The sequence below is a fragment of the Scyliorhinus canicula genome, chromosome 4 (assembly GCF_902713615.1).
Source record: "Scyliorhinus canicula chromosome 4, sScyCan1.1, whole genome shotgun sequence".
Lineage (NCBI taxonomy): Eukaryota > Metazoa > Chordata > Chondrichthyes > Carcharhiniformes > Scyliorhinidae > Scyliorhinus > Scyliorhinus canicula.
This window is the reverse complement of record NC_052149.1, coordinates 104,432,820-104,446,045: the sequence shown is the minus strand read 5'-3', so window position 1 is coordinate 104,446,045 and position 13,226 is coordinate 104,432,820. Positions and strand designations below refer to the sequence as shown.

The 13,226-nt window shown below is 47.5% G+C and overlaps 1 protein-coding gene across 5 annotated transcripts in view; it reads right to left on the bottom strand.

Moving 5' to 3' along the window:
- dnm3a (dynamin 3a) overlaps positions 1 to 13,018 on the bottom strand; it is a 338,917-nt gene extending 325,899 nt beyond the window's left edge. For all 5 annotated transcript variants that reach the window (XM_038794962.1, XM_038794965.1, XM_038794964.1 and 2 more), the window contains exon 1: positions 12,798 to 13,018. In XM_038794962.1, the coding sequence (XP_038650890.1) occupies positions 12,798 to 12,967 (170 nt within the window). In that variant the 5' untranslated portion in view covers positions 12,968 to 13,018. The remainder of the gene's footprint in view (positions 1 to 12,797) is intronic.
- Positions 13,019 to 13,226: the final 208 nt, after the last annotated feature.

Genomic DNA, 13,226 nt, shown 5'->3' with positions numbered 1-13,226 from the left:
TCAAGTGAAAACAGGGTCAAACTCATCTGGACAAACGTGATTATTGTGCAAAAAGTAAATCCAGGCAAATGCAGTAACGGTCATTTAGGCAAGGCTCCAACAAGCTGCAGGTAGCTTAGAAAAACAACCCAGCATGAATAAACTTGTTCAGAGAGGCAAAAAAAGTGCACTGGTAGTTAAAAAAAATCACCTTGTGTTGTTTCTTTACTTTATGGTACTAAAGACGTTGAAATGCAGCAAAATTAATTCTTCAATAATAGTTAAAACTATCATTCTACTGGTGTAATCTCAAAGAAACAAGAATAACCTATATGAAAGTAGGGTTAGGGACAAGGTAATTATTATGTTCTTTCTTCCACTGACTCCAAAATTTACCACTATCCGCTTTCTAGAAAAACTTATTTGAATACTTTACATCAGTGTTCTTCAAAGTCGGGGGCGTGACTCACGGGCGGGCCGTGGGCGGGTGTCGGGAGGGTCGCGGAGCCATTGTCCACAGTGCTCCCGAACGCGCAAATCCCCGCGCAGCAGTCGGCTTATCATAACGCCAAGCGTCCACGAACATGTTTTTTTTTTTTTTAAATTTGGCCGCATTGCTCATGCGCGCACGAATCGGGCACGCATGCGCAGTGCAGCCGCTATTTTTTTTTAAAACGGTTGCAGCTTTTTGTTTTACAAGTTCTGCAGTGTTTTTTATTCATTTATTTTATTCATTTAATTTTTTTTACAAGTTCGGGGGGGGGGGTTTATTCATTTTTTTCATTTATTTTATTCATTTTTGTTTACAAGTTTGGAGGGGGTTTATTTGATCAAATTTTACAGGAAAAAATGCAGAACTTTGGACAGATGGAGACTCCATACTTTCCAAATGGGCGGAAACTCAGTGGAGGAAAGCACAGGGAGTGGTGTATGAATACAGGGAGAAGGCGAGTAGGATGCTGGCACACCAGCTCCGGAAATGAGACGCGGCCAGGGTGATTGGGGGAGTGAAGGATAGAGATGGGAAGGTGGTGCGGAGGGGGGTAAACGTTAATGGGGCCTTTAGGGACTTTTATGGGGAATTGTACCGGTCTGAACACCCGGTGGATGGGGGGGGAATGGGGCGTGTCTTGGACAAGCTGCGATTTCCGAAGGTGGAGGCGGGGCAGGTGGAGGGACTGGGGGCGCCGATTGAGCTGGAGGAGCTGGTTAAAGGGATAGGCAGCATGCAGTCGGGACAGGCGCCGGGGCCGGATGGGTTTCCGGCCGAATTTTATAAAATGTATGCGGACCTGTTGGGCCCCCTGTTGGTTTGGACCTTTAACGAGGCACGGGAGGGGGGGCTTTGCCCCCAACTATGTCATGGGTGCTGATTTCTTTGATCCTTAAGCGGGACAAGGACCCTCTGCAGTGTGGGTCGTATAGGCCGATCTCGCTGCTAAACGTAGACGCCAAGCTGTTGGCAAAGATCTTAGCTACAAGGATAGAGGATTGTGCGCCAGGGGTCATTCACGAGGACCAGACGGGGTTTGTAAAGGGAAGGCAGTTGAATACCAACATACGAAGGCTTCTGAATGTCATTATGATGCCGGCTGTGGAAGGGGAGGCGGAGATAGTGGTGGCATTAGACGCGGAGAAGGCCTTTGATAGGGTTGAGTGGGGGTATCTGTGGGAGGTGTTGGAAAGGTTTGGGTTTGGGGAGGGGTTTGTCCGTTGGTTGAGGCTGCTTTATGAGACCCCGATGTAGCCACGAATAGGAGGAGGTCGGAGTACTTTCGGCTGCACCGGGGGACGAGACAGGGGTGTCCCCTGTCCCCCTTGCTCTTTGCGTTGGCAATTGAGCCCCTGGCCATGGCATTGAGGGGGTCGGGGAACTGGAGGGGCCTGGTGCGGGGTGGGGAGGATCATCGAGTGTCGCTTTATGCGGACGACCTGTTGCTGTATGTGGCGGACCCGGTGGGGGGAATGCCGGAGGTGATGAGTATTCTCAGCGAATTTGGGGGCTTTTCTGGGTATAAGCTCAACCTGGGTAAGAGCGAGCTGTTCGTGGTGCACCTGGGGGACCAGGAGGAGGGGATTGGTAGGCTCCCACTGAAGCAGGTAGGGAGGAGCTTTAGGTACCTGGGAGTCCAGGTGGCCAGGAGCTGGGGGGCCCTGCATAAGCTTAACCTCACAAGGTTGGTGGAGCAAATGGAGGAGGAGTTTAAAAGGTGGGATATGTTACCGCTGTCACTGGCGGTTAGGGTGCAGTCCATCAAGATGACGGTGCTCCCGAGGTTTTTGTTCCTGTTCCAGTGCCTTCCCATCCTTATCCCGAAAACAGGAGTATTACGGGATTTGGATGGGCGCATGGGACTCCGAGGGTGAGAAGGGTGTTTTTGGAGCGGGGCAGGGATAGGGGGGGGGCTGGCGCTGCCCAACCTCTGTGGGTACTATTGGGCTGCCAACACAGCGGTGGTGCATAAGTGGGTAATGGACGGGGAAGGGGGCAGCATGGAAGAGGATGGTGATGGCGTCCTGTGTGGACACGAGTCTGGGGGCGCTGGTAACGGGGCCGTTGCTACTCCCTCCAACGAGATATACCACGAGCCCGGTGGTGGCGGCTACCCTCAAAATTTGGGGGCAATGGAGACGCCATAGGGGGGAGGTGGGGGGCTCGATGGAGTCCCCGATATGGGGGAACCAACGGTTTGTTCCAGGGAGCACCGATGGCGGATTTCTGGGCTGGCACAGGGTAGGTATTAGGAGGTTGAGAGACCTGTTTGTGGATGGGAGGTTCGCGAGCCTAGGCGAGTTAGAGGAGAAGTTTGGGCTTCCCCCGGAGAACATGTTTAGGTCCATGCAGGTTAGGGCGTTTGGCAGGCGGCAGGTGGAGGGGTTCCCTCTGTTGCCCCCACGTGGGGTACGGGACAGGGTGCTATCGGGCGTGAGGGTTGGAGGAGGGAGGATTTCGGACGTATACCGCGTAATGCAGGAGGTAGACGAGGCCTCGGTGGTGGAGCTGAAGGGTAAATGGGAAGAGGAGTTGGGTGAGGAGATTGAGGGGGGGGACGTGGGCGGATGCCCTGGAAAGGGTGAATTCCTCCTCGTCCTGTGCGAGGCTTAGCCTCATACAGTTCAAGGTGCTGCACAGGGCCCACATGACTGGGACGAGGATGAGTAGGTTTTTCGGGGGCGAAGACAGATGTGGTAGGTGCTCGGGGCGCCCAGCGAACCACGCCCATATGTTTTGGGCATGCCCAGCACTGGGGGACTTTTGGAAGGGGGTAGCAAGGACGGTGTCGAGGGTGGTAGGATCCAGGGTCAAGCTGGGCTGGGGACTCACAATTTGTGGGGTTGCAGTGGAGCCGGGAGTGCAGGAGGCGAAATAGGCCGGTGTTCTGGCCTTTGCGGCCTTAGTAGCCCGGCGGAGGATCTTGCTTCAATGGAAAGATGCGAGGCCCCCAAGCGTGGAGGCCTGGATCAATGATATGGCGGGGTTTATCAAATTGGAGAAGGTGAAATTTGCCCTGAGTGGATCAGTACAGGGGTTCTTTAGGCGGTGGCAGCCTTTCCTGGACTTCCTGGCGGAATGGTAGGGAAATAAGGGAGAATTGTGTACATGGGTTTGTTGGATGTGGCGGGTGTTATCTGTTTCCTTTTTGTGTTTTTGTAGTTGCTTTTGTAGTTGGGTGGTTGTTGATCTTGGGTTTTTACCATGGTTGTTTTGTTAATATTGTTTTGTTGTTTATATTTTGTGAAAATCTTGAATAAAAATTATTTAAAAAAAAAAAAGAATTGCGACAAGTGAAGCAATGTGGAAAGAGGACGGGATTCTCCATTTCACCAGCGCCCTGGGGTTTCCCGGCGGCATGAGGCAGCCCCACAATGGGAATCCCCATTGAATGGAGAATCCCGCCGGTGGGTCGGGGCAGAAATGTGTCGCGGCAGGGTAGAGAATCCAGCCCCAAATGTTTCACTTGGTAAAACGTAACTCCACACATTACTAACATAAGAACTAGGAGAAGTAGACCATTCAGCGCTGAGCCCACACCGCTATTCAATTAGATTGTGACTGATCTTCTCCTTCAACACCATTTTCCTACACTATCCTCGTATTCCTTAATAATTTAATATGTAGAAAATTATTTTATCTAAATCTTGAATATACTCAAAAGACTGAGCTTCCGCTGCACTTCGGGGCTGAGAATTTCAAATGTTCACCACCGTCTGAGTGAAGACCTTCCTCCTCATCTCAGTCCTAAATGTTCTACCCCCTTATTCTGAGATGGTGTCCCTTGGTTCTCGATCCTCCAGGTATTAAAAATCATGTTTAGAAACATTTTTTTTCACCTACAGAAAATTCTTTCTTGAAAACTCACCACTGTCTCAGGAAAAGGCTATCATTTAGGACTGAGATGAGAATTTACTTCACTCAAAGGGTTTGGAAACTTTGAAATTCTCTGTCCAGAAGGTTGTGGATGCTCCATCATTGAATAGATTGAAGGCTGAGATAGGCAGATCTATGGTCTCTCAGGGAATTGAGGGACACGGGAAACATGCGGCAAAATGGAGTTAAAGCATAAGATCAACCATGATCATACTGAATGACGGAGCAGACTCAATAACCCCTTGCTCCTACTTCCTGAGTTCTTGTATTTCAATTCATGCAACAAGAATACGTTGAAACTATTCATTACATTTTTTAAATCAAGCTACTTATTGATCAACGTATGTGTGTATTGTGTTTTTTTTTTTCAAATCACAAGTGATATTTAAACTCTACACACCACTGGGATCACATGGTGATCAACTGTAACTACAGTTTATCCTGAATTGTGATTGCGCTAGAATATTCTATGGATATGCACTGCCCTCTGTGGCTTATTCCACATCACTCATTTCATTGGCTTTTAAGTTGCAGCAGCAGCAAAGCAACAGTGATTATCACTGACCTTGAAGAATTCAATCAACCTCTGCAGCAATATTGTAGCATTGTTAAGCGGGTGATCCCAGCCTTCAGCTGTAGTGATATCATCAAGCTGCCTAACCAGCCAAACACACTACATAATTCACAAAGACAGCAAGCCAGGAGCAGTGAATGACAAACTGCAACTTCAGAACTTGCACATTAATCTGTGCTTGCATTACATCCTGAAGTGCATTAATGACAACAAACAGACAGTGCAACATTAATACCCTGCAAATTCCAGGCAATCATGATTAAATAATTATACACAAGGACAAATGAATGGGCAGCAAGGTAGCACAGTGGTTAGCACTGTTGCTTCACAGGGCCAGGGATCCAAGTTCGATTCTCGGCTTGGGTCACTCTGTGCAGAGTCTGCACGTTCTCCCCGTGTCTGCGTGGGTTTTCTCCGATGCTCCGATTTCCTCCCACGGTCCAAAGATATGTGCTGTTAGGTGGATTGTTCACGCTAAATTGCTCTGTAGTGTCCAAAGGTTAGGTGGGGTTGCTGGGTTACGGGGATGGGGTGGAGGTGTTGGCTTACTACCCTGCTCTTTTGGGGTTGGTGTAGACTCGATGGGCCGAATGACCTCCTTCTGCACTGTAAGTTCTATGATTCAAAGGTGATTATGTCTGGTTAGATGGATCTTAACCGTGTAAGAGACACTATGATCCTGTACAGTAGAACGTGCAGGATCACGTATAAGAATTCAACTCTGCACAATGCCTTTGTAAAAAGGTAAAGTTCAAGAGGTTCATGAGTGTATGGGACTGTGTTTGAACAACATCACATGGAATTCAGAGCAACCAGTAATGCTGTAACAAAAGAGGTTCAAAGATGGCATATAATTGGGGCTAGACCATTCAGGAGTGGTATCAGGAAGCATTTTTTCCACACAAAAGTTAATAGAAATCTGGAATTCTCTTACCCAAAAGGCTGTGGCTGGTAAGATAATTAGAGCTTTCAAGACTGAGAAATACAGATTGTTAGGAATATGGAGCAATGGTAGGAATATGAAATTGAGGTGTATGATATAACGCATCTTGGTAAGGTGAAAGGCGTGGTATAATTGAATGGAGGAACAAGTCTGAGGGGTTGAATGTCCTATTCTTCACCAACATAGCCTTCCATCTGCCTTGTCAACGATATTAATAAATACAGTAATAAGAAATTTGTGCCTATCCATGGTGCTACCCAGAAAAAAATCAAACGGCACAAAGGAAAATAAACCAAACTTGTGTTCTTTTCAACTGCCGTGGTAGAATCATGGAATTTACAGTGCCGAAGGAGGCCCATTCAGTCTGCACCAGTCCTTGGAAAGAGCACCCCACCCAAGCCCACACTCCCACCCTGTCCCCGTAACCCTACTTAACCTTTTTGGACACTAAGGACAATTTAACATGGCCAATCCACCGAACCCGCACATCTTTGGACTGTGGGGTTAAAATAAATGTTCCAAACTTTAAGTGTATGGATTTCTATATTAAATAAGTCCAGATGCACATTTTACTTCAAAAGTGGTATTGCTCCTTCATCAAATTAACAAATAGGGTCTGTTCACTACAACACCGCACTCAGCTTGTACAATTCACTCATTTTTGCCAGTGCCAAATAGAAAACACATCCCAACTTCAGCCAACATCTGATTGTCTTCAGATCCAGACATCTGAAACTACAGACATTCTGAACTTGGCTCTTCATCGTGTAGAAATAATAGATGATTATTACAAGAAAGGGCATTATATCAGCATACTATAGCCCCAAGTGCTGCATCACAGTTGTCGTTAACAAATAAAATGTAGAGGTAAAATGGTTCCCAAGTACACTTCTTTGCAATAGAAAACTGGCAAAGTTAATGAAAAGCACAATCTGAATATTTAGAAATAATTATGGTGGTGCACAGCTTTGCAATAAGAAAGGTAACATTTTAGGCACAAGTAAAAATCCAGTGATTAATCAACATGAGACACTGATTCACTTGAGGAAGAAGCAGTGCTCCGAAAGCTAGTGTTTGAAACAAACCTGTTGGACTTTAACCTGGTATTGTAAGACTTCTTACTGTGCTCACCCCAGTACAACGCCGGCATCTCCACATCAACATTAGACACTGATTGAGCATATTTGTGCTAATACTGTGCCATTAAGTCACCAGATATTAATTGGCATGGAGGACAGTTCCCAACCTCTGCTTTGATGGTGTGGCAAAGTACTAAATGGAGCCCACAAACAAGACCATATGAAATCATACTCTCTCCGAGTGCACATAGAAAGTTAAACACATTTTCCAAATTGCTTTATTAATATTCCGGCTGCAATATAACTACTTTTGTGTGTGAAATAGCCTCAGCAATCACCATGCAACATGGCAAAATATACTGCTCTTTTGCAAACATCAGGAGCAGTTTTTTTCCAAACAATATTTTATAATAACACAACCTTAAAATCCACGGAGTATAGTTTGTACAACAGCGACAAACAGCTCCTCAAATATAGCCATGAACTGCCTCCATCGTACCTCGAAGCCCTCCTCCAACCCCCTTAGGGCAAATTTGATTTTCTCCAACCTGAGAAACTCATGCAAGTCTACCAACCATGCCACAACGTGGCAAATCTCTAATTCAAAAGTGTCCATTGCCAGGCAATCAGAGACGTAGGCCACAGCAACAGGGTGATCATTGCTCGGCACAACATCGAGGGCCGAAGGGCCTGTTCTGTGCTGTACTGTTCTATGTTCTATACCAATCTGCCCCCTTCCACCACCATCCCACCTTCTCCACATTTGCTGCCCAATAGTAATGCAACAAATTCTGGAGCGCCAGCTCCCTTCCCACCTCTGCCTTTGAAACTGAGCCCTCTTCACCCTTGGCACCTTCCCTGCCCATACAAATTCTGAGATTAACGCATTTACCCTCCAAAAAAAAGGCCTAGGGAAGGAAAATCAAGAGGAACTGAAACACAAACAGGAATCTTGGCGGTATGTTCATCTTCACCACCTGCATCTTACTTGCCGATGTCAGGTGCAGCGTATTCCACCTTTTAAGGTCCCCTTAGTCTCCTCCACCAACCTGGTCAAATTCCACCTGTGCATTGTGGCCCACTCGCGTGTTACCTAAATCCCCAAATACCAGAACTTCTCCCTTGCCAATCTGAATGGCAGTGCCCCCAGGTTCGCCCCCCGCATTCACAGGGAACACCTCGCTTTCCCCTACATTCAATTTATCGCACGAAAAGGTCCCAAACCTCTCCAGTAAGCCCATGATTGTGCGCATGTTTTCTAATGGGTCCGTCACGAACAGCAACAGGTCATCGGCATGCAACACACCCGGTGGCACTCAGCTGAAGCCCGAAGTGCCATTGCCAAGGGCTCAACAACCAACGTGAACAATAGCGGGGACAGTGGACACCCCTGCCTCGTACCTATGTGCAGCCTAAATTACCCGGAGTTCATCTCATTTGTTCACACATTTACCATGAGGGACGTATACAGGAACCAAATCCACGCCACAACCTTGACCCGAAACCAAATTTCCCAAGGATTTCAAACCAATACCTCCACTCTTCCCAGTCAAAGGCATTCTCTGCGTCCCTTAACACAATCACCTTCGACACTCGCCCCGCCCTCCCCCCCACTCCGCCAAAGGGGTCATAATTACATTTAACAACCTCCTAATATTACCAGAGAGCGGCCTCCCCTTCACAAACTCAATTTGATCCTCCGAGACTCCTTCCGGCACACACCCTTCCAATCTTCTTGCCAATACCTTTGTCAGAACTTTCACATCCGTATTCAGCAGCGAGATGGGCCTGTAGGATTCACACATCAATAGATCCTTCCTCTTTTCGAGATCAGCAAAATCGCCACCTGTGCCAGCATTGCCAGTAACTCCTTCTTCTTCACCACTTCATTAAACATGCCGGAAAGATGGGGGCCAACTCCGTCGCGAACTGTTCAGAAAATTCCGCCTGGAAGCCATCTGGACACTGGTGCCTTTTTTTACCTGCTATAAATATGGCAATCAATAAGGTTGCCCTTCTTTCTTTAGATCTCAATACTATATTGCTCAGAGTCACCAGGTATCAAATGATACCACCACAAGGTTCAACCGGATATCGATCAAAGAGCCAAACACCAGTTAGTTAGTTCAAGATCAATGGTACTTTATTTACACACAAGATTAATCATGCAACATAAACATTACTAGTTAAACTACACCTATCAACTATGGCAACCTGTACTTACCTTCAGGCACCCGGCTTAGGCCAGAGGAACAGTGGCCTCTGTTCAAATCTGGATCTACTGGGTCTGGAGAAGTAACTGCTGCTCAGCTGGGCTCATCCGTCTGGTAGCGAGCGTTGAACTTGAACTTGCTTCTGGTGGTGCTGCACTTGGAGGTGGACGATGCCGGAGCGCCAGATCCAAGAGAAGTCAAACACATGGCGGTGTCTCTCTTTATCCTTGGGGAGTTTTGCGCTCTTTTGTGTGGTCCTTCGGTTTGGACCCAATTAATTGGTTAGTCCTCGATCACTGTATTCGAGCTGAGCCAATAAAGGGGCTGGTGCCTTGATGGCTGGGTGTGTCCTAAGCGGTCATTGACCTTGTTGTTGATGCTTCCTGAGTAAAGGGAGTGGCGCCGAAATGTCTGGGATTGTATTGGTTACTCAAGTATCAGTCCTTTGTCTCATGGCGATGGTCCATCAAAATGTTAATCGGTTGGGGGTTTCGATGCTGTCTGGATTCTTTGCTCATGAATATACATTCAGGCTCGGAGCCTGCCTGAACCTTACATTGTCCACATTTCCCTTTAGACTTTGCAAACGTCCATGTTTCTTGCCGTAAGTGGCCGTCCCAGATGGCTACAAAACGGCACCTTACCCAACTGCATCATGCCAATGAACTCCATCACTTCCTTTAGCCCTAACAGCTCCTCCAATGCCTGCCTCTTCCCGATCTCAAACTCCAGCAAGTCCAGCCCATCTAAAAACTGACCCATATCAGCTATCGGTACCCATTCTGATTACGCTCAACATAATTCTTAATCGCCACTGCCACCTACCCACAGAACTCCTTGCCCGCCAAAAGCCCCCAAATCCAACCTCCACCCTAGCCTCTGCGCCTGACCCAAACGAAGTCTCACATCTAGATAGTGTGGGGCATGATGTGAAATCACTATTCCCGCAGAGATCAGGGGTTGGTTTAGCACACTGGGCTAAATCGCTGGCTTTTAAAGCAGACCAAGGCAGGCCAGCAGCATGGTTCAATTCCCATACCAGCCTCCCTGAACAGGCGCCAAAATATGGCAACTAGGGGCGTTTCACAGTAACTTCATTGAAGCCTACTTGTGACAATAAGCGATTTTCATTTCATTTTCATTCCACCACTATCAGCACCGCCTGGCTCAGTCATAGAGGTTTACAGCCATGAAAACATGCCCTTCAGCCCAACTTGTCCATGCCGCCCAGTTTTCACCACTAAGCTAGTCCCAATTGCCCGCATTTGGCCCAGATCTCTCTATACCCACCTTTCCCATATAAATGCTTTTTAAAAGACAAAATTTGACCCGCCTCTATTGCTGCCTCTAGCAGCTCATTCCAGACACTCACCGTGAAAAAAACTGCTTCTCTGGACCCTTTTATATCTCTCCCCCCTCACCTTAAACCTATGCCCTCTAGTTTTAGACTCCCCTACTTTTGGGAAAAGATGTTGACTATGGCAGCACAGTAGCATTGTGGATAGCACAATCGCTTCACAGCTCCAGGGTCCCAGGTTCGATTCCGGCTTGGGTCACTGTCTGTGCGGAGTCTGCACATCCTCCCCGTATGTGCGTGGGTTTCCTCCGGGTGCTCCGGTTTCCTCCCACAGTCCAAAGATGTGCAGGTTAGGTGGATTGGCCATGATAAATTGCCCTTAGTGTCCAAAATTGCCCTTAGTGTTGGGTGGGGTTACTGGGTTATGGGGATAGGGTGGAGGTGTTGGCCTTGGGTGGGGTGCTCTTTCCAGGAGCGGGTGCAGACTCGATGGGCCGAATGGCTTCCTTCTGCCCTGTAAATTCTATCTATCTACCTTATCTATGCCCCTCATTATTTTATAGACCTCTATAAAATCATCCCTAAGCCTCCTACACTCCAGGGGAAAAAATCCCAGTCTATCCAGCCTCTCCTTATAACTCTGACCATCAAGACCCAGCATCATCCTGGTAAATATTTTCTACACTCTTTCTAGTTTAATAATATCCTTTCTATAATAGGGTCACCAGAACTGTACACAGTATCCCAAGTGTGACCTTATTAATGTCTTGTACAACTTCAGCCATCCAACTTCAGACATCCCAACTCCTGTATTCAATGTTCTGACCAATGAAACCAAGCATGCCAAAAGCCTTCTTCACCTCCCTGTCCACATGTGACTCCACTTTCAAGGAGCTATGAACGTGTACTCCTAGATCTCTTTGTTCTATAACTCTCCCCAACACCCTACCATTAACTGAGTAGGTCCTGGCCCGATTCGATCTACCTCATGCATCACCTCACATTTATCTAAATTAAACTCCACCTGCCTTTCATCGGCCCACTGGCACAATTGATCAAGATACAGTTGCAATCCTAGATAATCTTCTTCACTGTCCGCTGTGTCACCAATCTTGGTGCCATCTGCAAACATACTAACTATGCCTCCTAAATTCTCATCCAAATCATTATCAATAACAAATAACAATGGACCCACCACTGATCCCTGAGGCACACCGCTGGTCACAGGCCTCCAGTTTGAAAAACAACCCTCTAAACCTCTCTTTGTCGTCAAGCCAATTTTGTATCCCATTGGCTACCTCTCCCCCGATCCCATGAGATTTAACCTTATGCAACACCTTGTCAAAGGCCTTGCTAAAGTCCATGTAGGCAATGTATACTGAGCTGCCCTCATCTATCTTCTTGCTTATCCCTTCAAGAAACTCAATCATATTCGTGAGACATGATTTTCCACTCACTAAACCATGCTGACTGCCCCTAATCAGGCCTTGCCTCTCTAAATGCCTGTAGATCTTGTCTCTAGAATACCTTTTCGCAACTTACTCACCAATCTTCAGGTACCTCACCTTTGGAGGGTGTGTTTCTTTTATAAGCGTATCACACATAAAACCTCACTTCAGCTTATGTGCTGCTTCTCTCCAGGTAGGATGCCCGGAGTGTCAATGATGCTAATGCTTTCAAGCACAGGGTGTGGCAACTGCCCACACATAAATCTGCTCAAAGTCAATCGGTAATATACCCATATATCCTAAACACACGTGAGAAGGAGTATTCCCTCTCCCAGATGTCCAAACCTCCATCAGCGTAACCAGCCAAATTGCAAGCCATGATTTACCAAGAACAACAATTTACAAACTGAACATTTTTAAAAAACCACAGTCAACATGGATTACAGATGGAATGAAAATAAAATATCAACCATCAATTAGAAAAGATTAAAATGGCAACAAGACATGTCTAGAGAGAAGGCTGAAAGCAGCACACAACACTAATTGGAGGGTTAATACATCAAGAAAATGAACAGGGCATAAATGTACAGGGTCGATTTGAAGTCAGTTAAGCACAAACATCACACAAATGTGATGGATTTCCTGATGTGTCTCAGAATGTTTTGGATGTCAACAATGCTTCGCCTGAAATAAAGAAGTGCTGGACAATCCATGTTCCCCCGAAATGCATTTCTCTACCATGTCAGGACGTCCCGAAGTGATTTTGAGGTGTAGTTAGGTGTGAGATTGGGTGAGGGTCAGTCAAATTGCGCACAGCAAGATCCCACAATCAGCAGACACTGTTAAGCCCCGTGCAGGCAATGGATGCTCCCCACCCTGGCCCAGTCCCCTTTACCTGCCCACAAAGTTCTCCAGGACCGAGCTCTTGCCGGCGCTCTGGCCGCCTACCACTGCGATCTGCGGCAGGTCCAGGTTGCAGCTCTGGCCGATGGCGGAGAAGGCGTCCTGAAGGCGGTTAACCAGTGGGATCAGATCCTCCATCCCGCGGTTACCCATGGCGACCATGAGCCACTCAAGCCCAGACTTGGAGAGGGCGTCTGTCCACCCGGCCCCTCCTCTTCCTCTCTCTCCCCCCTCCTCTCTCAGTTTCACTCCTCTCCCCACGCTGTCCCTTTACCTCTCCCCCTCCTTCCCACACTGTCACTCTGTCCAATTTGTTTTCTCTCCGTCCTTTGGGCGACACCTAACGGCCCGGCTCCGCGCAGTCGCACTGCGCCCATCCTGCCTCTGCGCGGGAGCAATGTGGAAAGATGTTGACACTTAT